Here is a 26,809-nt window from a genome sequence, read left to right on the forward strand (position 1 = left end):
AAGCCCATTGCATTGTGAAAGGTGTCTGACTGGAGCGTGATCTAAGAATAAAATACATATGGTAGTGAAGTAAGAGAAAGACCAGGCCACCTTGAGGGATCTATGTTTACTGTAGGAACAGTAAAAGCAATGGGTAGCACTGTTAAGTTTTCTGATGGCAGCCAGGCCAGAAATGCCTCATGCTGTTCCCCCCAAGTCTCAGAGAACAGGGAGACTCTGGGGGTGGAGGACTGGCCACCTTCAGTAGAGTCAGGCAGTCCTTCAGTGCAGGGGTCCTCTGTTGTAGCATGAGATTTGCAGCTCATTTAAAGTGCTATTCTGCCCCATAAGTCATACTTAGCTACACTTAGTCTATACTTAAATGGGCTTACTGTAGGTGAAAGGTCAGAGGCAGGAGTGGAGCCATGAGCTGAATCTGAAAGATCTATTTGAGGACATTCATAAATGCATGCATTTAAATCCACAAGCATCTCATGTTGCAGGATTTTGAAATGTGGGTGGACAGAGAGTTCAGCATCCTGTGGGATGAGGTTAGAATATGCCGGCTCAGGTATCTGGGGATGCTGCAGTTCCATTCTGGGTACCCTGCTGTGTGAGGGTCTTTAGAGTACATGTCTTGACGCCTCAGCTGATGGCTAACCTCAATGGCTGTTGAGCAGTCAAGAGTAACTAATCCTTGTCATGGACTAGACGGGTATCAAAAGACAGAGACTCTGTACAATTGACTCCATGAAACTAGGCCTTTGAAGTTGAATGGGCCAATGCATTGACATTGTTCCTCCAGCTCACTTACTTGCCATGTAGTTTAGTTATGTGAGGCTCCCACTAGCTACGCACGTAAGATACGGTGGCTCCAAAGCACAAAGCAAATATGTGCTTGCTTTTGCCTCACATCAAGTAAGGTAAAGGAGGGAGAGAAGGCAATTCGAGAGAAAGGGCCCTCTGAGTACATAGTTTCCAAGCTTGACCGTTCGATCCTCAAGATTTCACTTATTTCTTTGTCTCTACTGTACAGTGAAACACATTTGGATTTGTGTGGCTGTGATTTATGCATTTAGGTCACCTTGCAAAGAATTATTCAAGAGCCACAAAAAGTAATTCAATATTAAAATATAATGTGCTTTTCTCTCTCTCTTTCTCTTTCTAGGTGGATCTGGAGCCTGAGGGGAAAGTGTTTGTGGTAATAACCCTAACGGGGAGTTTCACTGAAGGTAAGAGCAAGTTGTGAGTGGTTTCTGGTGTGTGTGTGTGTGTGTGTGTGTGTGTGTAGTTTCAGCACATGATTAAGAGGAATGTCTATCGATGGAAATTATAACAGGAGCATTTCCTGAAAGATGCTTTAAAACCACAGTGTAACTTGAGCTGAGTGAGCTCTGTGGCCCGGCAGGCTACTGGTTCAGATCCACAAGTTAGCGTCTATTGTGGATCGGTTAATTTTGTTATCATGTCCACTGCGGCTCGGTTCTTACCCGTTGTCATCCTAGCTAAACTGCTGGATCGTTTTCTTTCTTTGGAGTCACTTTCTTGTATTGTACTCTAGAGTCTTGTGCCAGACTTTTAGTTCGCCCCCAAAAGAAATTTGCGGTTCATGTTCTCCTTTTCATAATCTCCACTTTATTCTTATCCTTTAACCAATTCTGTGCTTTAGTGTTCGCCAGACAGCTACTAAACTGTCCCCCACAAACCAAAAGCCATTTTTGAAAAATCGAGGCAAAAATTATACATGGTGAAACAAAAGATCAAATGTGAATAACTTGAATTTCAGCAAATAACCCAATAACTCAGCTCTGCAGTCCAATTCTTCAGAAGGTTCTCTGCCTGTGTTTCCTATTGGTCAGTCCTGTGGCCCAAGGCAATCCGTATAATACAGTCTCATTCCCACGAAGTATTTCTGTCCATTCTAGAAGTTTGTGTAAATGGAATTTTATAGTGTGTTTTTTTTTGGGGGGGGTCTAGTGCCTTTGTCTTAGCATCATTTCCTATGGATTCATTTATCAGTGTATCTCAGTATTTCACCTTTATTGTCAATCATATTCCATGTCACTCTGCCATGGAGACAACCGCAAACCCCCCAGTTAGATGGAATTGCCTTTAATACAACTTATGGAAGTTCTTATGACTTATGAATGGAGGGCCTTTGTAAAAATGCAAACGACAACTCTTTGTCTCAGTTTCCTCTCTGCTTGCCCCCTTTTCCTTCCTCCTGAAAACTGAAATTACGTTGGGGTCTTGTGTGTGCTCTGCAAGTGTTCTACACCCAGCTCTTGCATAGCCCCTTCCCCATCTTCTCTTTTTGAGATGGGATCTTACTGAGTGTCCAGGTAAACCTTTAAACTTATCTTCCTTTCTGCCTCAACCTGCCAAGCTTTTAATTTAGCCTTTTTTTTTTTTAAATTTAGGAGATTTTATTTACAATAAAGCCCAGTGTGTCAGCATCATCTTCCATACTTTGACCATTTTGTGTCTTCTTTATGAGGTCTATCATGGAGGGTAACAGAGATTTGTTTTGTTTTCTTTGTTTGTTTGCTTGTTTTGTTTTTTTTAATGTTGCAGTTTTATGTTGAAGCCAGTGTGTCACCTTAACGTCTGTGATATAGCAGGAATTCAGAATATATTCACAGACACTAGTAAAAGCTCCCCATTGTTGTTGGCCCACCACAGAAGTTTTGTTGGAAGTCAGTTGATCCCGTGAGTGGGCCCATCTCTCTTATCTAGTCTGGATGTTGATGTTTGGGCGTGTTTGGGTCGTGGCACACGCCGTGCCCACTGTCCATTTGCAGTAAGATGTAAACTACCTTTGCTCGTGCTTCCTTAGAATTTAAGGTTATAATTAGCTGGTCAGAGTATTTTGAATTTTGATTTCCTTTTTAGCATTGGCTTATCATTTCCACACAGGAACCTTCTGGATTTTAAATTGAATTTGAGATGATGGCTGTCTAGATCAGTTTGAGCAGAATTGGCAGCTTATTCATAAGTGTCTTCCACGTGGCACATCTCTCCACACAATGGCTTTGAATAATTAGTATTATTGGTATTGTATAATTTTCAATATAGAGCTTGCTTGTGCTTTAAATTTTTTTTATTGCTAACTACTTTAAGGTTTGTGACGTTGGAAATGGAATTTTGAGAATTTCATTTTAAAATTAGTGTATGGAAATTGTGTTTTGTACATTAGCTTTATATGCCATGGCTTAATTACTAAATTCACTACTATTTCCAATAAATGGAATTCCTCGCATTCCTCTTCATCTTTTGCATATGCTTGTATAGTAATCATATCGTCTGTGACTAGACAATTTCATACACTTATGCCCTTTTAAATGCCCTCATGGTATCCCGAGGCCACTGTGACCTAAATCATGGTCTTATACCTACCCTTTCTAAGGAGGAAGACCTTGCCATCCTCCTGCTTCAGCCTGTGGAGTAGCTGGAGTTACAGGCATGCACCATCATTATCATATTTTTCTTTTCTTAACATGGCAAATCTTTAAAAGCACGAGGCTCTTTAGCTGTAGATATTTGACTGGTTGACTTTATCAAATGAAGCTTTTTCTAGTTCTGGCATCTCTCAGCTCTTAAAAATGGTAGGAGAAAAAAAAAAAAAGAAAGTTTGAAGCCAATTTTTAGTTGGGCAGTGGTGGTGCACGCCTTTAATCCCAGAATTCGGGAGGCAGAGGCTGGCTGATTTCTGAGTTCGAGGACAGCCTGGTCTACAAAGTGAGTTCCAGGACAGCCATGGCTATAAAGAGAAACCCTGTCTCGAAAAACCAAAAAAAAAAAAAAAAAAAAAAAAAAAAGGTAGGAGAGGCTGTTACATTCTGGCAAGTGCTATTTCTTTCTGAGAGTATTCCATACAAGTCTTCTCGCATTCCTCTTCATCTTTCTAGCAAGTACTTACATCACTAGCTGGTCCCCCCAAAGCCATGGAACTTTTCAAGAATGGGACTGTTTCGCTTCGTTTAGGACAAATTCCACAGTCCTGGGGCACAATGCGTACTCAACAAGCAAAGGCAATCTGGTGATTCATCGAAAATCCTGAGGATTTTAAGTCTTTTCAACTTTTTAGTATTTTGCTTCACATTTTCAGGACATCTTGGGTCTCCCTTGCACAAGTACAGTTCAGGAGATTTTAAAGCATGTACTGTTTGCATATTCAGCATTGATGTCTTGCAAATTGGTTACAGTTCCTTTGAGAGCAGAAACCTTTCTTTTGCTTGTTATCTTGGACATGGAGAATCCGGGACAGATGAATTTACTCTTTGCTCAGTGGAATAAAATTAATGTGGTATTCTACATACCGGCCGTGGTACAGGAAAACCCAGAAGTTGGAAAAGAAGCCAGAAGAGGAGTGGGTGAGGTTCTCATCTTCTTGCAATGTTGCAGGGACACTTACAGTCCTGTGTGCTATGGCATATCTGACTGTGCTGCAGACATTGTGGGTGCGCTAGCTCTCTTGGACTAGGAGTTTCTAAGATGTATCTTCCTTAATTGTGCTGACGTGGGAAAACACTTGGATCTTGTCTTGGTATTTATTTCTCAGTCTTAGTGATTAGAAGGGAGAAATGACAGATCATTTGGGGGTGAGTTCTCTTAGGTCATAGCAACTGTATTCTGTTTGGAGCTGGCCCTTTGTGACAGGCTGAGTTTACCTTTGACAACTCTATCTCCCTCTCAGCCAGTCCTTCTTTCTGACTCCGGTAAGAATCCAGCTAGCTGCTGCTGAGGAAGACAACGAGCTCATTGGCTAATGACACTGTGCCAACAGTGCTCGTGGTCCTAGGGCTCCACCCTAGGTGCATTTGCATATTTTAAAAAATGATATATAATCTATTTTGCACACAAGAACTAGACTTTAATGTTGGGATGTTGGGAGCAGAGGCATCTAAGTGTGGGACTTATATTTAGTAACCTTTAGAGCTGTGGTGTGTATGGGAGCATTGTCTTTTCAGTTGGGATTCTAGACTGGGACTCAGCTTCAGCTCACTTGTGGTTTTAGTCTAAATGCTGTTCTCTTGTCAATGCAGAGGATGGAATTCACATTCTCCCTCTCTCCATCCCCTCCTCTCTTCCTCTAATCTTCTTCTTCCCCCTGCCCCCACCTCTGCCCCTCTCCTAGCCGAGGCACCAGCCACAGCTGTGGCAAGAGCCTGACTGCCTCTTTGAGAACGTGTCTGGCTTGGGCTTGCTCCCAGCCACCCCCCTCATGTTACCACAGGGGTTGCTTGACACAGGTAGTGTGGAGGAGCTGAGGCTGGAGGCATGCCAATGGAGGATATAAGAAGAGACTTGGGACTGGACAGTGCCATTCGTAGCTGTTAAACAGCACAGTCTTTTAGTCTCTGAAGGGCGGCCAAGTTAGTAAATCGCAGAGTACACACTACTTCTAGAATTGGAGTTGATGATGAGGGACCACGGAAAATTCTGCTTGTGTGTGTGCAGCATAATGTGCATGCATGTGTGGGTGTGTGTACAGGCAAGGGGAGGCCAGAGGTCGACGTAGGGTGTCTTTTTCAAACACTCCCCACCTTATTTTTGTGAGACAGTCTCTTACTCAAGCTGAACCTCACTTAGTCAGCTAGACTGGCTGGCCAGCAAGCCCAAGGATCCTTCTGTCTGCTTCTCCAGATCAGGGATTCCCAGCATGCACCACTGTGTTAGGCTTTTTAAAAACAAAACAAACCAACCAAACAAACAAAAGACAACATGGGTGAAGGGGATGGAACTTGCCGTTCTTCGTGCTTGTGCATCAAGCACGTTGCCAATGAAGCCACCTTCCCAGCCCCTGGGGAGGAGCTTAAGCAGAGAGAAGCGTGATCTGACTTGGCGTCAGTTGGTTTTAAGGCTTGGGAGGAGAGTGTTAGATTGTAAGGGCTCAGAGTGTGGCGAGCCATTAGGAGACTATAAGGGGAAACTGCTGGGTTTGAGCCAAGGTGGAGTCTAAAGGACCAGACAAGAATGGTAGCACTGACAGATACATGGAAGCACAATCAATAGAACTTGGTGATCCACTTAGTACCAGGGGGGAAATAGGACTCTCGAGAGTTGCTGGGATGGTACTGTGGGCTTATGGCTAGGGTCAAAACACTGCATGGACGATAATGACTTTAGACTCGGACAGGAGAATTTGAGGTATTTGTGAGAAGTCTGGGAAGAGATATCCAAGTTGACCCTGAAATGAAAGTCCAGACTCTAACCAAATATTCCAAGCTCTAAGTGCCAGGTAGAATGCAGACACATGGCTGGAGGGACCAGTGAGAAGCTGTAGAGAGGCAGACCTGACCAATGTTGTAGCTCTGTGGGACTATAACCAACTACTACCAACTACAGCTACTACCAACACTTAATGTTTAGCTTAGAGTGTGTCAAATCAACTCAAACTCCCTTGTAGATTTACCTACTGAGCACTTGTCTTACTAACATACTCATTACTGAAATACCAATATTGGAATGCTTACTGTATGTTAAGGAGCTTCCTGAAGAGCATCTAACATACTCCAGGCTGGCGTGAGAATGTTTGATAGTGAAGATTGAACAAAGAATGCAGCATAAAAGACTTTATAAAGCAGTGTTTGCACTGAGGTGTAAAAGTGATCTCTTCGTTAAGATAGATTCAGAAAAACTCTAAAAACCATTGCTTTGTGGAAGTCACTAGCCCAGGCCTGGGGCAGAAACAGCTCACGATTGAGAAAGGTCAGGAGCAGAACTCCCAAGTGCTGAGGCAGGGGCATGGCTGGCCCATGGTTATTTTGAAAAGACTGTTTTATGTCATTCTGCTCCTCTTTGGCCAAGTATTCCTGGGGTCCATGGTCTAATCCAGTTGGGATTTATGACAGCGGTGAAACAGACCTGGATCTTAATAGACTTAGACACTGGCATTGTGGCTACCTTAGTTATTATCACTGTGTTGGGCTGAGTCTCACTCAGAGACAAGGGAAAAAATGTTGAAGGGTCAGAAAGGTATCAAATTAAAAGCATACTCACTTGATTTGGAAGGGAACCAGAAATAAAGTATGCTATCTTTTCACTTGAGAACAAGTCAAGCAGATGTTGCTATATTATAATGTTAATGGAAAATACAGAGTGATGTCACATGATTTGGAGAGAATGTGGATTTGTCTGGACTCAGGGTTCCTCAGGCTCAGGTGTTTGGCCCATAGCGTGAACATTTCACGCGGCGCGTCACCTGATGGAAGCCCAGTGAGGAGGGAGGCTTGTCTGAATCTAGCCAGGCTTCCAGAGCCAACCATGGGGATCAGAGGATGGGAGAATATCTCAAATGCCACCATGTAATAACATCAGCAAAATCCATAGTGGGCACGTTTTATAGCAAGAGAGGTTTGAATCCTTTGACCAATTTGAAGGAAAAGAAGAGCCAAGAAAATAGACATTTTAACCAGGTATAAGGTATAGATCATTCTTATAGGTGGTGATTATATGGAATTGTTAACATTATTTAGGTGTGATTGTGGCATGGTGGCTGTTTAAGATAAAGTGAGCATCTATTTACCAACAAAATGATATAACATCTGTGTTTTATGGATAGGGTTAATTATGAATTGGTTGGCCGAATGATTGATTTTTGTGTGAGCATGTGTGTGTGTGTGTTTATGTGTGTGTTTGTGTGTGTGTGTGCATGTGTGTGTGTGTTTGTGTGTGTGTGTGAGCATGTGTGTGTGTGTTTGTGTGAGCGTGTGTGTGTGCATGTGTGTGTGTGTACACTCGTAGAGTTTAGAGGTTAGTGTTGAGTGTCTTCCTTTATTGCTTTCTTTTTTGAGTTAGAGTCTCACCAAACCTAGAGCTCACCAATTCAGTGAGACTACACCTAGGCAGTGAACACCCGTGTTCTTGTTTCTACCTCTTCCTGATGATTGGTGTGTGCATCACCACACCTGGCTTTGTGGGTTGGAGCCTGGGATCTGAACTCAGGGCTTCATCATGACCCATGAGCACTTTATCAACAGAGCCAACTCCCCAGTCTCCATGAATTGACTGTTGAATTTACATAATAATTATATGTTGGACGTGGGTTTCTTAGGCTGCCTTGTCTGATTTTGCATGTTCTTGGTGTTGTCTTTAGTAAGAAAGCTAAAAGAAAAAATGAAAAGAAAAAAAAAAAAGAAAGTATTTATCTTTTAAACAAAAAGCCAGAATCTGGGTTGCTTTTATGACACCAAAATCATGCTGTAACTATGAATACATGTACTGTTCTTGCTTTAAAAATTGAAGCTAGGGAATGGTATTTTGGGGGAGGCTATTTTATTCTTAATTCTCGATTTTTATGTATTCTAAAGAGGCATATTAAAAATTTAAATGTCTAAAGGACTCAAGAAAGGTTTTTTAATATGCCCACGTAAGTTGTGAGTCAAAAGCTGCAGGTAGGACAGAGTGAGGAAGATAATTCCTTTCTATCTGTCAGGAAACTCTCATACATCATGAGTGATGGGTGGATCAGCTCCTAACAGTTACATAACATTCTGTGGTTGTGAAGTTCCTTGTTAAGAGAGTTTTCTGAGCTAATCAAGTCAATAAAAATAAATAATAATAATAATAGTTCTTTATAAAGACAGAATGTCTCCAGAAGACAACACACACACACACACACACACTCGTTAGCTGTGAGTTTGAAGCTTGCTTAGGGAAACGGGTGGTGGGTGGTGGTTTTATCTTGTGTCATCTGTCTCCTTGATCTGTTTCTCTGGGGCAATGCAGAGAAGACCCTGGATGTTAGTAACCTCTGCAGCAGGCAGCGAGTTAGAGTGCACGGTAAGGGTTTGACCTGTTTCTTTCTGCGCGTTTGCCTCAGTGTTCCCCTCATGCTTCCTGTCTCAGACCACGGCTGCATGATTGTGAAGCTGGGCTCAGACCCTGCAGCCACATCCATGTGGACAGAGAAGCAGTCGAGACGAGGCTGTTGCAAAACTGCAGCCCACAGTTTCACACTCTGGCTAATGCTTCTCGCACCTGCCATTTTAAAAAGAAAAGCAGTCACCTCTGCTGGCAGTTGATTTATAATGTTTCTTTGTCACCTTTGAAGCCCTGTGAGAATGTCTTGACTTAGCTTTTTTTTTTTTTTAATCAGCTTTAAAATTTATTCATCTTGTGTATTGCGTTAGTCTTAGGAATGAGTGAATACTTTAGAATTCTTGCAGGCCTGAGCAATCCTTGTGATTGGCATTGGAAATGGCTGGTAAGTGAAAACAGGGTAGAGGAACTAGGAAAGGAAGAGATGATACTTGCATCTCTCCTCCATGGCATCTAGCATATTTGTGGAGCATCTTCTGGGGACCGGGAAGTGCCACACTCACATTAGAACACAGATCTGCCTCGTTCCTTCTGCTGTCAGGATGGCCTCTTAATCATGGAGTCCCTGCCATCCTGAACATTAGCCCATTTGCTTCCAACAAACTTGTGTGGCCAGTGTGGTTCTCAGTGTGCAAAAGGTGAGGCAGTCTGTGGACAGTCATTTCCTCTGACCCAATGTAAGATAAATGTCAGAGCTGAACTCCAGTCAGAGCAAGTCCAAGATCTTTTCAGAATATCCATCTGTCCAGAACAGGGAAGCCTAGGTTGAGGGGTTCCATCTAATGGGACATCTTGCTGCTTTGTAATAGGGTAGTATTATCATACAAGGAGGTAGGGGACTTACTTTGATAACAGCCTTGATAATGACAGTTGATTGAAAGACAGAGCTCCCGTTACCTTATTATTGAGCTCCACATGCCAACACTTGCATCAAGGGTTACATTTTCCACATATGAGCTTCAGTGAGCACATCAACACCCCAGCACAGCATTCCATAGTGTTCTTTCTCTACTCCACCCCGAGGAGAACTGGCTTTGGTGGTGGCATAGGTCCACCTTCTGCAGTCTCCCATCTTGTGATACTTTCTTTTTGCAAGGTTTCCTATGGGCTCCTCCTTTGACATGAAGATCAACATTCCCTTGGGGGCCTAATGAACATGCCATTTTGTGCCTGAAACAGCTTTCTACCTTGGAAGAGTGACAGGCAAACTGTAGTAATGGAACTTGGCAATTTGTGAGATATTTTCCTAAAAAAATAAAGAGTGGATTGAGTCAGTTACTTCAAAGCGACTATTGCAGATGTTTGGTGCCCGCCATCAAAACAAAACCTTTACACCACAATTAGGCTTTTAGAAAATTTATCTCTGCCCTTTTTTTTTTTGTGAATGTGTTGTTTATAGTAATTCAAAATCATGAATTTTGAAATTGTGTAATGAAATGTATCAACTTTTGGAAGAGTTACAGGATTCAGTAAACACATAGTTTTCAAAATGACCAATACAAGATATTCCAATACCATAATCATGCTGAAATTGTTAGACTGACCAGTGGGTTTTTTCGTGTAAAAGTATCCAGGGCTTTATCTCCCACATTGGAGCATTTGTTGAGTTTTGATGGATCAAAGAAGAATAGCCGTAATTGGTGGAGGCTGTTAAAGTGCTTCCTCTTTAAGCTCCTCTCTGTGTGAGGCTGGATTTTGTCTACTCTTTGACTAGAAAAAAACGTCATGGATAAAGTACAGGAAGAGAGGGAAGAAGGAAGCTGCTGCTTTCAAGTCAGGCATCATTTAAGTTTTTAAATTATGAAACAATGTGATCATTTGTTTCATTTTGCAGTACATAGTTGCCTTTGAAATGCCATGTTACTATGGAATGGCTTCTTCATTACAGTCTTGAGTCAAGGAAGAAATGTTTACACTTTGACGTTTCAATCCCTAGTGTGGTCATATTAGTAAAATCTCTATAACCCAAAACTCTCAGAGCACCAGTAGCTTTAAAGTGTATAAACGAGTCCTCAAACGGAAAAGAGAAAAACTTTTTTATAATTTCTAGGTTATTGTCCCCAAAGCTCACCATTTAGTGGGAGAAGACCTTGGCAGATGTTCATTTAGGTTCAATTGAGGACTATTAAAATTTTAGATACTGTAAGCAACAAGCTAATTTAGTCATGTTTGTTTCTCTGCCTGGTATGTGTTTGTTTGTTTGTTTGCTTTCAGTGTCCTTGAGTGGGCTCGAACTTGTTGCGTTTTTAAAAACTATAACATTTTGTTATTGTTATTACTATAAGATACATATTTTCAACCAGTTGTTCCTTACAAGCCTGCTCTCAGAAAAATAAGCTCAGGAAGTGATGATACCAAAACAATGCCAAGCTTCAGGTGGTTGGTCACAGGGAGAGTGCTGACTGTCTAGCTAGGGCTGATGGAGACAGCCTGGTTACTTCTGAGCAGGTGGTCAGGGCTGTGAGTGCAACAAGCTGCCCTGCGAAACCTCGGAACCCTGCTCTGCGTGTGCATGGGCCACCTGCCTGTTAACCGCACACTGCTTTGGAAACAGAGCTCTTTGAAAAAAAAAAAAAAGGTCCAGCTAGTTTCAGGAGGGTTTTCAGGCTAATCTTTCTATACTGAAATTACACCAATGTCAGATTCTTCCAGTGGAAAAGAAAGAGTTGAGTAGAACAAAAGTTATTTAATTTTTTTGATAGAAAAAAATTATTTCTTCGTTTTTTTCTAATTATATTTCAGTGTTCTCTCCAGGAGTTCTTTGCTTTCTGTTCATTTTGTTCAAAGAAACGAGACGGAACGGAAGGCTCTTCATTTTTCTCTGCTCGTTGTGTGGATGCGATGTTCTCTTTCTGAGGTTTCCCAAGCAACACCTTGTGTCAAGTGGCAGGCAGAGGGCAGAAGGACACAGTCCATGTCCCTCTCTCCCCTCCTCCTCTAATCCTGATCGTCAGCATCATAACTGCCTTATGGGTTCTGAGACTTGTGTTCGGGGTCTCAACTGAGTGCTGGATGACTCTAGCAGGACATTGGTGTAGTGGCCTAGGGTTGTAAAACTCTCTCTCTCTCTCTCTCTTTCTCTCTCTCTCTCTCTCTGTGTGTATGTGCGTGTGCTGTAGATTTCCTTAGATAGCATATATGTATATATGTCTCCTCAGTGCTCATTTTACTTAGGAGAATACAGTTGCTGCCTCTATGAATTTATATTTGGCTGTCTGCATAGTACATGGGATTGAGCAATACTTCTAAATGACTACTACTCTATCCCACTCATCAAGAGTAGGTCTGTTCATCTGTCTACCCACCTCCCACCTATCCATCCATACACAGAGTACTTACATAGAAAATTATGTAATTGATATATGTGTTTACATACATAATATACTTTATAATAGCCTTGTTTTGTTCTTAGAGCATTCAGACTTTGGTGTGTGGGCAGACTCTAGCAATTAGACTTTTTAAGATACTGCAATTTCCTTACTGTGTGGAAAGGCATTGGAAGCAGCGATGGGATTGTGTGTATGTGGTTCTCTGTTCAGGTGTCTAGGGAGGGCACAGAGCATCATTTGAGCCACTGAAGGAAGGAGGAAGGGAGTGGTCTGTGACACGGGAGCCAGAGAATGAGAAGTGTAAGTCCTTAGAAGGGATATGGCGACTGAGTGGGACTTGCAGTAGGGAGGGGATGTGGGGAGGCCTGAGGCCTGCGATGCTTTGGGTGTCCTGGTTGTTGGCACATGATCAGCACTCTGTTAATGCCTACGTCCATCTTCCAGAAAATTCCCATATCACTTAAATGTAGCTCACTACAGCATGGTTGGTGCAACTTCCCATGGGGCCACGTGAACATCCACTTGTAACTTTGGGTAGAGGTCCAGAGGGCAGAACGTGTCCCCGCTTACCGTGATTTCACGTACGCTGCTAAAACAAGAGTTTTCTCAAGTTCGGAAAATTCTGTTCTGGTTTTTCATTGTTCCAAGCTACACCGGAAGCCGTCTAACCATTCCGAGCTACTAACTTTATTACAGCTTCCTAACCCCTCAAAGTTCACTTTGCATGGAGCGTGAATCTGATAGGTAACAAGTCTGTGCACTGCCCAGGGTAATTAGCTGTAATTTAGTTTTGAGTTATGGCTCATTAAAAATGACTTATTTATGCACCTCACTGTTCGAAAACACGGGTCAGAAGATTGAGGCTGGAGCCTCCGTTCTTACCTCCGAGCGAGCCGTCGTTTGTTGTGTAGCTTTAATAGATGCCGGTGGCGCATCTTTCCCCTGAAGCTCTGCAGCTGTAAACAGGCAGGAGCCTGGTGTGGGGAGACTCAGTACCTTTGAGCAGCTTAATTCTTCCTGCATTCTGATGAAGCTTACAGTTTACCTATGAATGTATCCATCACCCTCTGAGTCCTCTGGCACAGAATTTAGAGTTTACCAAGCACTGAAAACAGGAACTTCCAAAATATGAAATGGTCAAGAGGACAAGAGGAAAACTTGTTCCAAAGTGATGGGTTCTGTTTAAATTTGGGGGGGGGGGATAGGCTCTCAGGCCTCAGACTGAATCCTAATCTTTGAAGAAGACACAGAAGCAGCCCAGTTCAAACAAGGCATCTGCTTGGCTGATTCTTGGCCTTTTTTGTCTGCCTCCATTGTAAACTATGTCATCTCATTTGATCAAGGGAAGGTGTTGACGATGGGGAGAGTTGCCAGCTGAAAAACCACATAGGAGAAAATGCAGAGAGGAGTGGATTGCTTTGGTGTGGTCCTTTAAGAGTTGACCATGGACTGGCCAGATGGTTCAGTGGGTAAATCCTGAAGACCTGAGTTCAATCCCCGAGACCCATATGGTGGAGGGAAAGAACTGACTGTGCTGGCTTACAGCCCTGGAAATGCCTGCAAGCTCTCAGTGCTGATGTGGGGACTCAGTCCAGCCTTGAAAGTGATGCAATCCAAATGTGAGTGTGAGTTCTGGCTCAGATTCTATCCAAGGTTAGACCAGAGACAGTCTACAAGGAACAGAACCAGGCAGGAAAAGGTAACGTTAAGTGATTCCAGTCAAAATTGCTCTCACACTTTTTATAGTACGTCCTCTAAAAACAGGCTCGATTGGTACTCTGTCTTGAAAACAACAGTGTTTTTTTTTCCACCCTGTATTTGTCAGTGATCTGTTTACAATGGCACCCAGGTACTAATTCTTAGAAGCCAGAATGGATCAAATATCTCAGCGTGTACCTCCTGGCCTGATCTGAAAGCATGATAATGTCACTGTCCTGGGGAAGGTTAGGTTTGTAAGATTGTCTCAGGAGGTCAGTGTTTCTGGCTCCAGTGTTGATCTTTTCCTTCATGTTGATGGGCCCAGTGCCCCAGATTTGCCATGTCTAGGCTTGGCTATGATCTGAGTGCTTTTCTGTCAGTTTTCTGACCTCCTGCACCGAGTACAAGATCTCACCTATTGGGTAGAGACTATTATGGTATATCTCTCATACTGAGAAAGGGGGAATGGTGAAGTTTACATGGTGGGCCAGGATAGGGAGACTGAGAGCATGTTCTTCAGTGACCCCTTTTTAGGCTCTGATTGTGTAATTTGCATATTTAAATCTCCCTGTTGGAGACATTTTGGTAATGAGTACTTAGATCATGAGTTTAGGTGTCTATGATAACATTCTGACTCTAACTAAGATGTAAGTGGATAGTGTCTATTCTGTGGGAGGAAATAACTGGCTAGGTACCCTCATCTCATCTCCTGGATGCTTGAGCCAAAGGAGCATACAGCAGTGCCTAGAGCAGATAATATCCTCTCTCATCTTGGGCTTTTTGAAGGATTCATAAAGACTGCAGTTTACAGTGGAAGGGAGCCATACTATTTAACAAAAACATTTTGTAAACAACTTAGTAGGGATGATAGCTTCCCCTCTGTAGGGAGAGCTGAGGGGACACCCAGCCTGTGTTGTAGAAGGGTCACAGTCAGGAGTATCTGGTTTGTCAGTCTTTTCTACACCTCTCTCCCACGTGTTCTTTGAAACGTTCCATTTCTACATTCTTGCTCTTTGCTGGCTTGGTGCACAGAAGTGGCCTCCCGTACAGCTCGGGATATAGTTTTACTCTTTTGAGGGGCTTTGGGTGGGAAAAAGTGATAAAGGAATCTCTTTCATTCTTTTGCAGAAAATAAGTCCTGCTTTCAGGTGGACCTTTTAAAATGGGTTTGCTTTTAGACATATTAACAATCCTCACAGTATAACAGGTCAAGCAAGCTAATTATCAGCCTTTTACTTAATAATGATGACAACCCCCTACCCATGGATGGCTGTTGTGGGGGGTGTCTCTACTACGCTAGATATGTGGGGTGGGTGGCTAGAAGCCATTAGCTTTAGATCAGATAAACCAGTTCTGCCACACGCAGGTAGCTGAGTGACTTTGAGCAATGGTTACCTTGTGTATGGACAAGGGGCCTAATGATCCCCACCCCTAGGATTGCTGCGAAGGTTTCGGGAGATTATGCACAGGAGCACACACCCACAGTGTTACATTAGGGTCTGATGCAGCCTGTGGACCCCACCCACTTGTAAGGAAATCCATAACCCATTTACTTCTAGGTTCTTGGTGAATCATGAAAAAGGCACTGGAAAATAATATGATGACATAAACCCTGTTTCTCAGCCATTGTTTCAAATTCTAGGCAGCAACTGAATGTCACAGGATGTATGTCAGAGCGGGGTGGGGAAGGTGCAGGCAGGTTCATTCTCCAGCTGCCTCGCCAGCTTTCAGCCCTACAGTTGGAATATATATTGCCTCTAGATCCACCCATTAGACTTGAATCTCTCCTTCTCTTGAGGCACTGCCCTAAGGTCTGGCTAATGCCAGGGGCTGCTGACCGGCTTCTGGGGAGCAACTCTACTTTGAATGGTATAGACTAACCCTAGCTGTAGGTATCCCCAGTGCTGTTCTGAAGGGGAGTGTTTAGACTTTAGCTTTAAGGTGATCAGAGAACCAGAGAGTTGTCATCCCAGGGAGTTGCTGTTTGGGGTCTCTGCAAAGCATCCCCACACTAGCTGCATCCGTCAGTATAAAGGAATACAGTGTGTACCTTCTCCCTGCTCTCCTAAGATGAATACATTCATCAATATTTACAGGACATTTCTAAGTCCCAGAAACAAGACTTAAGAGATTGAATAAGACCTGACCAAGGGAGTGGCCATTGACTTGGTTATTAGGTCACAAGTAGATGAGATTGACTCATTCTTTGTAGTTTTTTTTTTTTTTTTATGGCCTTTGGTCTTTCCCCCAAATATTTGTCCTCCTTTATTAAATTAATTCTCATTTTTAAGGTAAAATATGCCGAGTGTTTGTGGTTTTAACCTGACAGGCTTTGTTGTCTTTGAATTACCAGATAACATCTTTAGCTTGAGTCCTCAAGCTGGTTTTGTGTGCTTGCTGGCTTGTTTTGTTTAGGGCTTAACCACCACCCAGGTCCTTTGTAAATTAAAGGTGGTAACAAGCTCAAGTGAAAACGCATTGAGGAATCCGGAACTTGCCTAATTGATTAATATACACTATGCAAATTTTGTAGGCAAAATTATAATTTTATTACATGCAAAAGGGGAAAGATGCCTGACAAGTGTGTTTCTTTCTAATCTGCTCTGTGCTTTGTGGGTATGTGGGTGTAGGGTAATATATGTGGGTCTATGGAGGCTCGTTTGCTGCAGTGTACAAATCTCACAAATGTGTATTCAAGGCCCTTTTCATTAAGGGCTGCTGGGAAGTCCTGCTGCCAGGAGAGAATGGAGTCTATCTCAGGGTATTGGTTTCTTGTTTACAGCACCATTTCTGGCTTGTGGAGTATGGGGAGGTTGACTTTCATCTCCCCATTGGATTCTTGGGGGCCATGTTTTCTTTATCCAAGAGTTTCTGTTTGCTAGTTCAAAGAAAAGAGTCATCTGTGGCCCGTGTGCCTGACTTTTTCTTCTGGCTGTGGAAGACACAGATGAGGGCAGCCATCAGGGCCGGCTCTCTTAGTGGTCACCCTCACCCTCACTACTTCTGCCAGCTTGCACTTGTGACAATGACTGGTGTACTTGGCTAATTCTAACCCACGTGGCGTCCTGAAGCTTGCGTGACCACATAGATACATTTTAGTGGAGAGTGATAGCAAAGATACAGGGAAGAAAATGGGATGTGATGGGTGCCATCTCTCCGTTCTTCTGTCAGTTGGGTAGCTAACTCTCCTGAAGCAAAGAGCAGCAGAGCCCATCAGGGACAGCATCCTAGTGACCTCTCAGACACATGTAGAACCATGTGACAGAGGGTATCGTTCCTGGGCAGGGAGCTGAGCCACCCTCGGGGCTGCCTTCCTCATGCCCATGGTTTACGGATTGCTCTGCTCATATCCGGTGCTACCTCAAGTAGCTAACATTGCAGGTGTCAATGGTTGTGTAGTAGGAAATAGAGTAAGTATTTTCTCTTTCTTTCTCCCCCCCCCCCCCACCACAGAGAAACAGAGAGACAGAGACAGACAGACAGACATCTTGTGGAATCTCTTACTTCAGAATGATCAGTGGGTCAAACTAGAGAGTTATCAATTCAGGAGGCCACTCCCAGCTAATAAAACACATGGATTTATCAGGCCTTTAAAGCTGGTGGGATAGGTAGTCCTCGGAATACTCAAGGGGGCTTTTACAGTTACTCAAGATTTTGTAACAAGGATAGAATTTACTCAGCTCGAACATAACAAAATATGGATAAAATAAATGAAAGATGGGTTTTCAATACACTAGATACCAGACAAGAGAAATGGGAAACATATGAAATTTATGTATTAAAAATGCCTTGAACTGTGATGGTGAGACAGGCCTTTAATCCCAGTATTCAGGAGGCAGAGGCAGGTGGATCTCTGAATTTGAGGCCAGCCTGGTCTACAGAGTGAGTTCCAGCACAGCCAGGCCTACACAGAGAAAAACCCTGTTTGGAAAAACTGAAAACAGAACCAAGAAACCTCCCTGAGCTAGGTGTGCAGTTGTGTTGGTGTTGACACACAGCTTGCCTGGAATGTGTTAGGTGTAGGTTTGATGCCCCAGAAGCACAAACAGAACAAAAGGAAAGAAATTCAGATGTAGGGCCTTGATTCATTATCCAGCGGGGGCCATGAACCTGCACTGAGAGAGTTTTCAGATTGTAGGAAGAAGAAAGGTGTGGCACCTGGGTGCCTCTGTTCAGGGACACAAGGGTAAGACTTTGGGGGAGGGGAGAGAGAGAGAGAGAATGCCAGAGACCTCTCCTCTTCTCTTCCCACCCATCCCCTCTCCTTCTCTCCCTCCTTCCACTCCCATCTATTGAGAGATTCCCACACATAGCCGCAGCTGACCTCTAATTCACCATGCAGCTTAGTATGAGAATGAATTACTTCTACCTCCCGAGTGCTGGGATTACCAGAGTATGCCACCACACCTAGCTTTTTGCAATCCTAGGCATTGAAGCTGAGCTTGGAGCATGCTAGACTTTGCTTTCTGGGCTGAACTACATCCCTGCACAGAAGGTGGAGATTCACGAAGTACCCCCTGGAGTTTCTGAGTATTGAGCAGAGTGAAGAACTGCCAGAGACAAGGAGCGGTGGTGGTGGTGGTGGTGGTGGTGGTGGGGCAGGGGACTCATCTAAAAGGATCAGAAATGATTTTGTTGGTGCCCACACAGGACCAGAAATAATACCTATGCCTACCACTAAGACTGTAAACCAGAGGAAAGAGGCTTTGGGGCACAGGGCTGGGCATGCAGAAAGTAGACAGGTCTTGCCTTCCTGGTGGAGGATAACTAGCCCTGAGTGAATCTGCACCAGTCTACCTAGCAAATCTTAAAAGCAAGATCTGATGGTATCAAGCTATTTCCAAGTACCTTAACTGGGTCACAGATGAAACTGAAAATGTACGCTGAAGCCATCTAGCACTCAGTCGGCAAAAATTCACATTGTCTGGCATCCAATCAAAATTCAACAGGCCAAGAAGCAAGAAGGTATTACCCACACTGAGAGCAATTAATTTGAAACTGACTCAGAATGCAGACCATAGAATTGACAGACAGGATGGTTAACGCATTTATAACTGTATTCCCCATGTTTAAAATGTTACTTGCAAATGTGGAAGATTTTTTTTTAAAGTCCCCAATTGCATCTCAAACCATCCCCTTGGGAGCTCTTGAAGAGGTCACTGAGGACAGTGCTACTGCCTGATCCAGGAAGCACTCGTCACCCACCATCTTACGACACTGATGCTCTTCACGCCTGCTCTCTCAGAGTCCTGCCCTCTGACATCTACACTCTGAATTTTGAGGGCCCTTCTGGAGCCCCATAGCTCTCTCTTGCTTAGATCTCCGGGTGTCTACGCCTTTGGTCAGTGTTCTTCAAGGGTCAGATCTCAGCTCCCGCCCCTGTCATTCAGAGTCCACCGGCTCTCCTCTGACCATGGATTGTATGTACTCTATTCTCCACTCCTTCATCTGTGCCTGTGGCCTGGGTCTCCTGAGTCCTAGCTCTAGTCAGGCACTGCGCACTCCTACCTGCATTCATCCTTTCACTTAGCAAGCACACATCTTCCCATCCCTATGTTTATTTGAGTATAACATGCAGCATGTGGTGGATGAAAGTATCCCCCCACACTCCCAGACCCCCTCTCCTACCAACTTCCTCCCTCTTCTGCCCTCCCAAAACACTGTTTTGTGTCCTTGTCTAGTTTTTCTGTTTCCTTCCCCAATTTCTGCCCATCTCTGTCTTACGACTTGCCCCGCCTCCTTGCTCAGGGAACTTCTGTGGTACCACATTCCAATTCTGTTCTCCCCGTGACCCTTGGTTTCATCACCTCAGACTCCGCCTAGTCGCCCTGTTTCTGTCATTGCTTCCTTCCGGGATGCCAAAGCTTCAACACTGAGCACAAGTATTTCCCCACCCAATGTTTTGTATTCCCAGCAAAGTTAATAGCAAGCTGAGGTTGGTGCTGGTTGAGTGCCTGTACCCCTCCCCTCCCTAACACGGTGATATGTGTCTAAAGGAGACCAAGAGAAGGCGAGGGAGCAATGGCTCCTGTCATTTCCCCTTTAATAAGCTGCTGCAGTCGCTGCTCTCCTCCCTGTTCATGCTGTATTGTCCTCTCAGAGGTTATGAATTTGGGGATTTCATTCATCCATCCATTTTCAGCCAGGTAAATGCTGAGGAAGAGAGTTGGTCTGGAGTGAGGGTGTGTAATCTCGAATCAGTCAGGAAAGACTCAGGGTGTTTGTATGGCTCTATTGACAGTACTTGCTTTAGACTGTGCTGTGCGAACTCTTTCTTTCTCTTTGGCTACCAGATCCCTTAACCGCCATACTGGGTCAGCTTTATAACTTTCCTATCACCCTCCTTTAAAATAAAAATGATTCTGATTGCAGTAGGATGCACATAACATGAAAGGTACCACCTCATGAATGTAGGGCTCAGTGGTATTGAGCTCATTCGCTCTGCATGCAACCACTCTGTCCATATTCTGAGACCTTGTCCTACTGCAAAATTGAACCTGAGTGTCAGCTCAACACCAGTTCCTCTGTCCCCTGACAGCCACCATGTAACCTTTTGTCTTAGACTTTCACTATGCTAAGCACCTCACATACTCGCCATCTTACAGTATCTTTCCATTCTTTCCAGCCTTCTTTTCCCGCCACATAGTATACCCAAAAGTCAGCTACATTGTATTATGTGCCAGAATTGTAACTTTACCCAAAGATATCTACTATCTCTCCATAATTTTGCTTACCTAGTCTTCTGCCAGCACACACTGTTACTCACCTTTAGTTTTAAAATATGTTCGTACTATTAAGCTTGAATCTTGTGCATTTTGAAAATTTGCCTCAGATTAAGTGGATACTTTCTTAGCTCACCGCCTCTAACTTGGCTCAGCTGCTTGGAGTGAAGAAGAGGACGAGGTCTTGTCCTGAGATCCGGTTCCCCTTACCATCTCTCCACATTTTTTTTCTTCTGTTCCCTCCCCACTTGCCCCGGAAGAATTCTCTTAGAGTTTCCCTCTTAGAGTAATTTCTCCTCCAAAGCTCTGCCTACCTCTAGGACTGACAGCCCTTCTGTCCTCTGGCGTATTCTGACTCTGAAGACATGGAGCAGAAATGGAAGTGTTCTCATCTCTAAGAAGTTCCCATAAGAGAAGGCTCTGAGAGCTTTATTGTGGGGTACTGGGCCCTAAAATTCTGGGACAAGAGGAAAAGTCCACCCAATATCCTACTACATTTAAACTAAAAAGGACCTAGTAGCTTCCTATGCCCTGTTTAGGGTTTGCCCAGAAATTCTGTCTTCCTTCCATTTTCCCCTTCTCATGTCTATCATAGTTGGACATGAGGTGTTGGAATTTAAAACCCTTTATTAATCTCTGCAGGTGGCTTCACCCTCTACAGGAGCCAGCCTCTTCCTTATACATGGGCTTCTTTGAAAGGGTTTTCGTCAGGCTCTCTGAACCCCACAGTGCTTTAGCAAATAGAATCTTTATTACTCCCCCCTTGGGCAGCCTTCCCTGATGTCTCATTCTCAGTGGATAGGAAGTGCCTCATTCCTAAGGCCGAGGGAACAAATCCACACAAAGTGGCTTCTCGGCTTTGAACTCTCTGATTAGGATGACCACCACTAAATTCCCCAGAGCCCCACAGAAGCATTGAACTTTGCTTTGCATCTTTCTTTGTTACCAATAATATACCCAACCTAGTAACAGAATTCAGAGGATTGAGGAAGGAAATTAATGAGGTCCGAGTGAGGCTGGAGAGGTGGTTCAGTGAATAAGAGCTCTGGCTGCTCTTCCAGAGGACTTGGGGTTGATTCCCAGCACCCACGTCATAGCTCACAATCGTCTGTAACTCTAGCTCTAGGCGATCTGGTGCCATCTTTCAGTCTCCATGTGCTCCAGGCATGCATATGGTGCAGAGATAATGCATGCAAGCAAAACACTCATGCACATGATGGTGTTGTTGTTGTTGTTGTTGTGTGAAATTAGGAAAGTGTGTAAGCAATAGATGCGTTGATGCTTGATTGACTGGGATAGTCAGATACTTTTATAAGAAGGTCTCCCTCTGCCTCACAAGTTCTGGAGGAGGGGAGGAGGGAAGGAAAAAAAATGGGGCCAGTGGGGAAAAAGGCTGAGGAGGAAGTGAACAGTTATCTTGTGTCTTATAGGCCAAGATCATTTTCCACTCAATATTCTACTCCCATATGCCAATATTATGGCACCAGTTGTGTCCTGGTAATAAAACAATGAATGGGACAGTATTTGTATTTTCAGACAGTTCACGGACTCAAGCAGAAAGCCACGTGAATTACTTCTGTGTGTGCCATGTGATGCTTACTCTGCCTGGAGAGGGACCACAGTTTTGACAGACACAGTGGCTGGCATCTAGTTGGAAGGGCTTTGTGGCTGCAGTGTGTGTATGTGAGTTTCATATACACGCCTCTAAGGACTGATGTGGAAGCTGTGCTTCTTGGCTGGATGTGTAAAGTCAAGGCCGTTTGACGGGCTGATTAAACTTGAAAAGGGAGAGTGTGCCTTCTGCCACCTCAAAGGCAGCTGTTTGTTGAATTTCTCCACCCTGTGATTGTTTCGCGTATGGAAAGCTTCCTGGAGGAAGACCTAACAGCCGCACAGGTCTGTCCTGTTCTTTGACTGTTGTTTACTGAAGTGACTTCTGGGCTTGTGTTCTTACAATGCAGCCTTCACGTACAGTGTGGGAGAGGACTCGGGCTGCAGTATAGATTTAGTAGATCATACTCTGACAGATCAGGCTTTTATTCCCCATGATCTGGGCATGAGCTTCTATCCTCATGACAGAGAGTCAGATGTGTCAGCATTCCTGTCTCACAAACGCTCACAGTCTCCAGAGGGAGTTCATTAAATACGTTTCAGTGTGATGGGTAATGACGGCACATGCAGATCTTGGAGATCCATGGAAGAATCCAGGGATGGAAGATGAAGGGGGCTTACAGGAATGTGCTGTGGAGCTGTGCAATCTGGAAGGGCCAGCCTATCCGTGGCTGAGTGTTACTTCCTTGTGCCAAGATGTACCTCAGAGAACCTCAGGACAGCAAGAAGCATTTGTGAAGGTGAAGGCTGGCTGTATTCCCTCCCCTTGACCCCAGAATCAAAATTCCTCTTGTGTGTTTATTTTTGGTACCAAAAGGTGCCAGTTAACCCCTGGGATTAACTAGAGTTAGTAAACAGTAAATAGCAGTGGCTGGAAAAGTGTCTTGGAGACCGAAGAGCAAGGACATTAACACTGCAGCTCAGGCAGTGTTCCATCTTGAGAATTAGGCTCCGCCCCTTCCTAACTTCCCATTGTGGTTTCAAATGAAGAAGCCATTGTTCACCTTCCTTCCTAAAAGAAGCAATATATTTAACTTCTGACTCTCTGCCAGACTGACAGAGAATTGAGCTCTGTGAAGGCCACACCCATGGCTTCCCACCCGCACAAACAGGCTGCCCCTGTCTGCTTTCTCTGCGCTGGCTGATTTTCAAGGGGTCTCAGCTGGAGGTTTGCTGCTGTGTGCTCCATGGTGGCTGCAGGGCCCTTGATTCTCCCAACCAGTGGTGAATTGAGCGGGACAAAAGACAGACCCTTAGCTCTTTATAACAGCTTTTGATTCGTCTTTAAAAGCAAGCGTCTGATGTGAAAATCCGTGCTATTTCTGCACTTTAAAGCCCCTCACAAAGGACCAACCCTTTGCTGAATAGTTTGGAGTTCATGCAGGGGTCCTAGAGCAGAAGTTTTCATTTATTTTTAAGCAACAAATACCTTTTCCCTCAAAGGAAGGTCTCCAGAGCACAAGTGCTGTGGGGTTTCTCGCATTCTCTATGCTCACTGCCGGTGGGACTGTGCTCTGCACAGTGGGCTGCCTGCCAGCTTCCCTGGCCTCTGCCCACTAGATGCCAGCCACATGCATGCTCTGCTATTATTGTGCATGCTCTGCTATTATTGTGGCAATCAGAAAAATGTCTCTAAATATGATAAAAGTCCCCAGAGGAATTACAAAGTCGTTCTTGCTTGAGGCCCAATACAATATGGTTCATGAGACTGATTTTCAAAAGGAAGGAATCCAGGCATTAGTGGTGGGATTAGGCCCCCATCTGAGAGCTCTGCCCAGGGTTCCCTGATGGGTGGTTTAGAGATCTCTGAGTGTCCCAGAGCAGAGAAGATTACAACTGTTAAAACCTGGACCCAGAGACCCTATTGCTAACAAAGCAAAATAACTGAACTAGGAAGATGCATAGGGGTCTTGAACCTCTGTACATTAGACGCTTGTGTGTGTACCTGGGTGGACTTAATAAAGGAAAAGGAGGTGGCTGGGTGATGTCTGCCAGGCTCCATAGCATTATGGTTTAGCTACCATAGTTTGCCTTGACCCTGCTTTCCCATCTTGTGCATGCAGTGTGTGTGTGTGTGTGTGTGTGTGTGTGTGTGTGTTTGGTATTTGTGTGAGCTCGTGTGCACGTCAAAGGCCAGATGAAGACTTTGGGCTTCTGCCTCTATCGTGTTCCACCTTATTCCCTTGAGACCCTGTGTTTTGCTGAACTTGGAACTTAACTGCTTTCCTGTTACGCTGTCAGCCAGCAAGCTCCAGAGAGCCTCCTGTCTTCCCCTCCTCCCCAGCCCTGGGCTTCCAGGTGTTCATGGCCCTAGCTTGCTTTTTGTCACTAAATGGGTACCAGGTATTTAAACTCAGGTCCTTGCGCTTGCTCAGCTAGTGCTCTTGCCCATCGAACCCCCTCCCCAGCCCCCAGTTTGCCCTGCTTTGCCAGGAATGCTAGCCTCAAACACATGGCTCCCACACACATGTGAATACAGTTGGCCCTTAGAGGCATCAAACTCCAGCTCCTATGAGGCTTAGCAGAACTAGTTCTGCTCACGGGGTTCCATGGATGGTCTGTCTTTTGTGGCCTCTTTTGATTAGTCTCACCAGATTTCAGATCGGACCAGAGTTGTTCCAAAGTCATAACATGGGTTTTTGTACCAAGTAACACGTCCTTGTGTGTATGGGATAGGTCTAGAGCAGTGGTTCTCAACCCTTTAATACAGTTCCTCAAGTTGTGGTGACTCCCAACCATAAAACGATTTCATTGCTGCTTCATAACTGTAATTTTGGTAGCGTTATGAATCATGGTATAAATATCTGATATGCAGGGTATCTGATGTGCAGCCCCTGTGGGGGTTGTGACCCACAGGTTGAGAACTGCTTGCTGCTCGTGAAGCTAGGTGCTGTTTTCTCCCAGCCCCTTTGAGCATGGGTCTCAGGGGGGAACTCTGGGAATTTGGCACACACCTCTCCACCCCTGCTCTGCACATTGTCATGGTCTCTTCTCCAGACAGAAACTGGACCTTGCAAAGTCCAAAGCCAATTCCACTAAGTGAGCCACTTGTCACTGGGAAAAGACAGACTGGGAACAGGAGGAAGGGAGGGGGGATTGGCTGCTTAGAGCATCTCTGTCAATCTGTCTCCCAAGCAAACTCAATCCAACCCTACTTGGCAGCATGAACTCGACCTTAAATCAGTGGCCAGCTGCTGCGGGTCTTAAGGATGTGCCCCTCATGCTAATGATTGGTCCGGCTGCAGGTGAAGGTCTCGTGTTCGGATGGCAGCGTTTCGGTGTTCTGAAAGACCACATGACCACAGCAGTTAGCCTGCAGATGGAGAACCAAGGACTGACTCTCTGTGGCCATCTGTGGCTCTACTGAGAAACCCACTCCCTTGGGTCCCGCAGAGGCAGGCTTCCCATTCCTGGAAGAGCCAGAGATAGCATGCCGCCGGTGTTGGCAGTCCCTTCCTGCTGTCTTAGATTGCCAGAAAGAAGCTCACATGCATAGCTTAGGTTGGAACACAGGCAAAAGACCTGACCTCTCTCACCTTCAACTGCATTTCCTTCTGGCCCTTGATGGAGGGAGATGGTTGCAGGTATAAAACCAAACCTGGTCTGAGTTTTGAAGGCATTTGATTGGCTTACATCTCGGGTGTGGATCGTTGCTATGAGTTGAGTTACCTAACCAGGAGGACTGAAGGAGACTCAGCAAAGGTTATCGCTGCTCCTGTTAGTTTTTAGTCATCATCATCTAGCGGTTGAAAGAGTGGAGTTCCAGGGGGTACCTCTGTCTTCTGTGTAAGGAGTAGCGTTCTGAGGGTACATCTCTCTCCCATGGTTCCCTGTAAGGGATGCCATTTCCTGAGCTTTGCATACCGGTCACTTCTTATCAAAATGTGTAGTTAGTTTTAGGTGATACTGATAGAAGCACAACGATTGGACATTACTAAGTTAATTGGAAGCTGAGCGTAGCGGATAACCCCGTAATTTGAGAGGCTTCGGCAGAAGGACTGGAAGTTTAAACCCAGCCTAGGCTACATAATGAGGCTTTGTATAAAAATCAAAGATCCAGCTGGGTTTGGTGGGACACACCATTAACCCCACCCCTGGGGAAGCAGGTAGATCTTTGTGTTTGAGACTAGCCTGGTCTATACTGTAAGTTCCAGGACAGCCAGTGCCACATAGTGAAACCTTAAAAGACAGCAAAACATAACAACACAAACACACAAACAAAAATGCAGCAAGGAGTGAATGGATTTGGTTGTAGTTGCAGAGGGTAGTCCTACATTTTTTTCTTAACCTAATACACACGGAAACAATTACACATGATCTTGCCTAGTCATTCCTATCCAGCCTTTTCATAATGGTCTTTCCTTGGCCTCACCTTGCCAGCACTTGGACAATAGGGGAGTTTGCTGTAGAGATCTGTCAGGCCTCCCTGTGACCTGGGAAGCCTTACACTTCTCTCTCTGGTCCCAACCAGAAGCTGGCTCCTTGTAAAACTTCATACCTACATGTCTATCATACATGCTCCAGTCTGGTCAGAGCACAAGGCGTGTAAGGACCTAAGTGTGTTAGGCTCTTTTACACTCTCACTCCCATTTACTGCCTCACACAAACATGGATTCATTCACTCACCCATTCACTCCCGCCTGAGTG

At 44.5% G+C, this 26,809-nt stretch overlaps 1 protein-coding gene across 1 annotated transcript in view; it reads left to right on the forward strand.

Annotated features, from left to right (window-relative positions):
* Prkch (protein kinase C eta) overlaps positions 1 to 26,809 on the forward strand; it is a 195,133-nt gene that overhangs the window by 65,427 nt on the left and 102,897 nt on the right. The window contains exon 2 of the mRNA XM_021178757.3: positions 1,148 to 1,211. Within this exon, the coding sequence (XP_021034416.1) occupies positions 1,148 to 1,211 (64 nt within the window). The remainder of the gene's footprint in view (positions 1 to 1,147; positions 1,212 to 26,809) is intronic.

The sequence above is a fragment of the Mus caroli genome, unplaced genomic scaffold (genome assembly GCF_978045245.1).
Source record: "Mus caroli unplaced genomic scaffold, Mus_caroli_1 scaffold_14, whole genome shotgun sequence".
Classification (NCBI taxonomy): domain Eukaryota; kingdom Metazoa; phylum Chordata; class Mammalia; order Rodentia; family Muridae; genus Mus; species Mus caroli.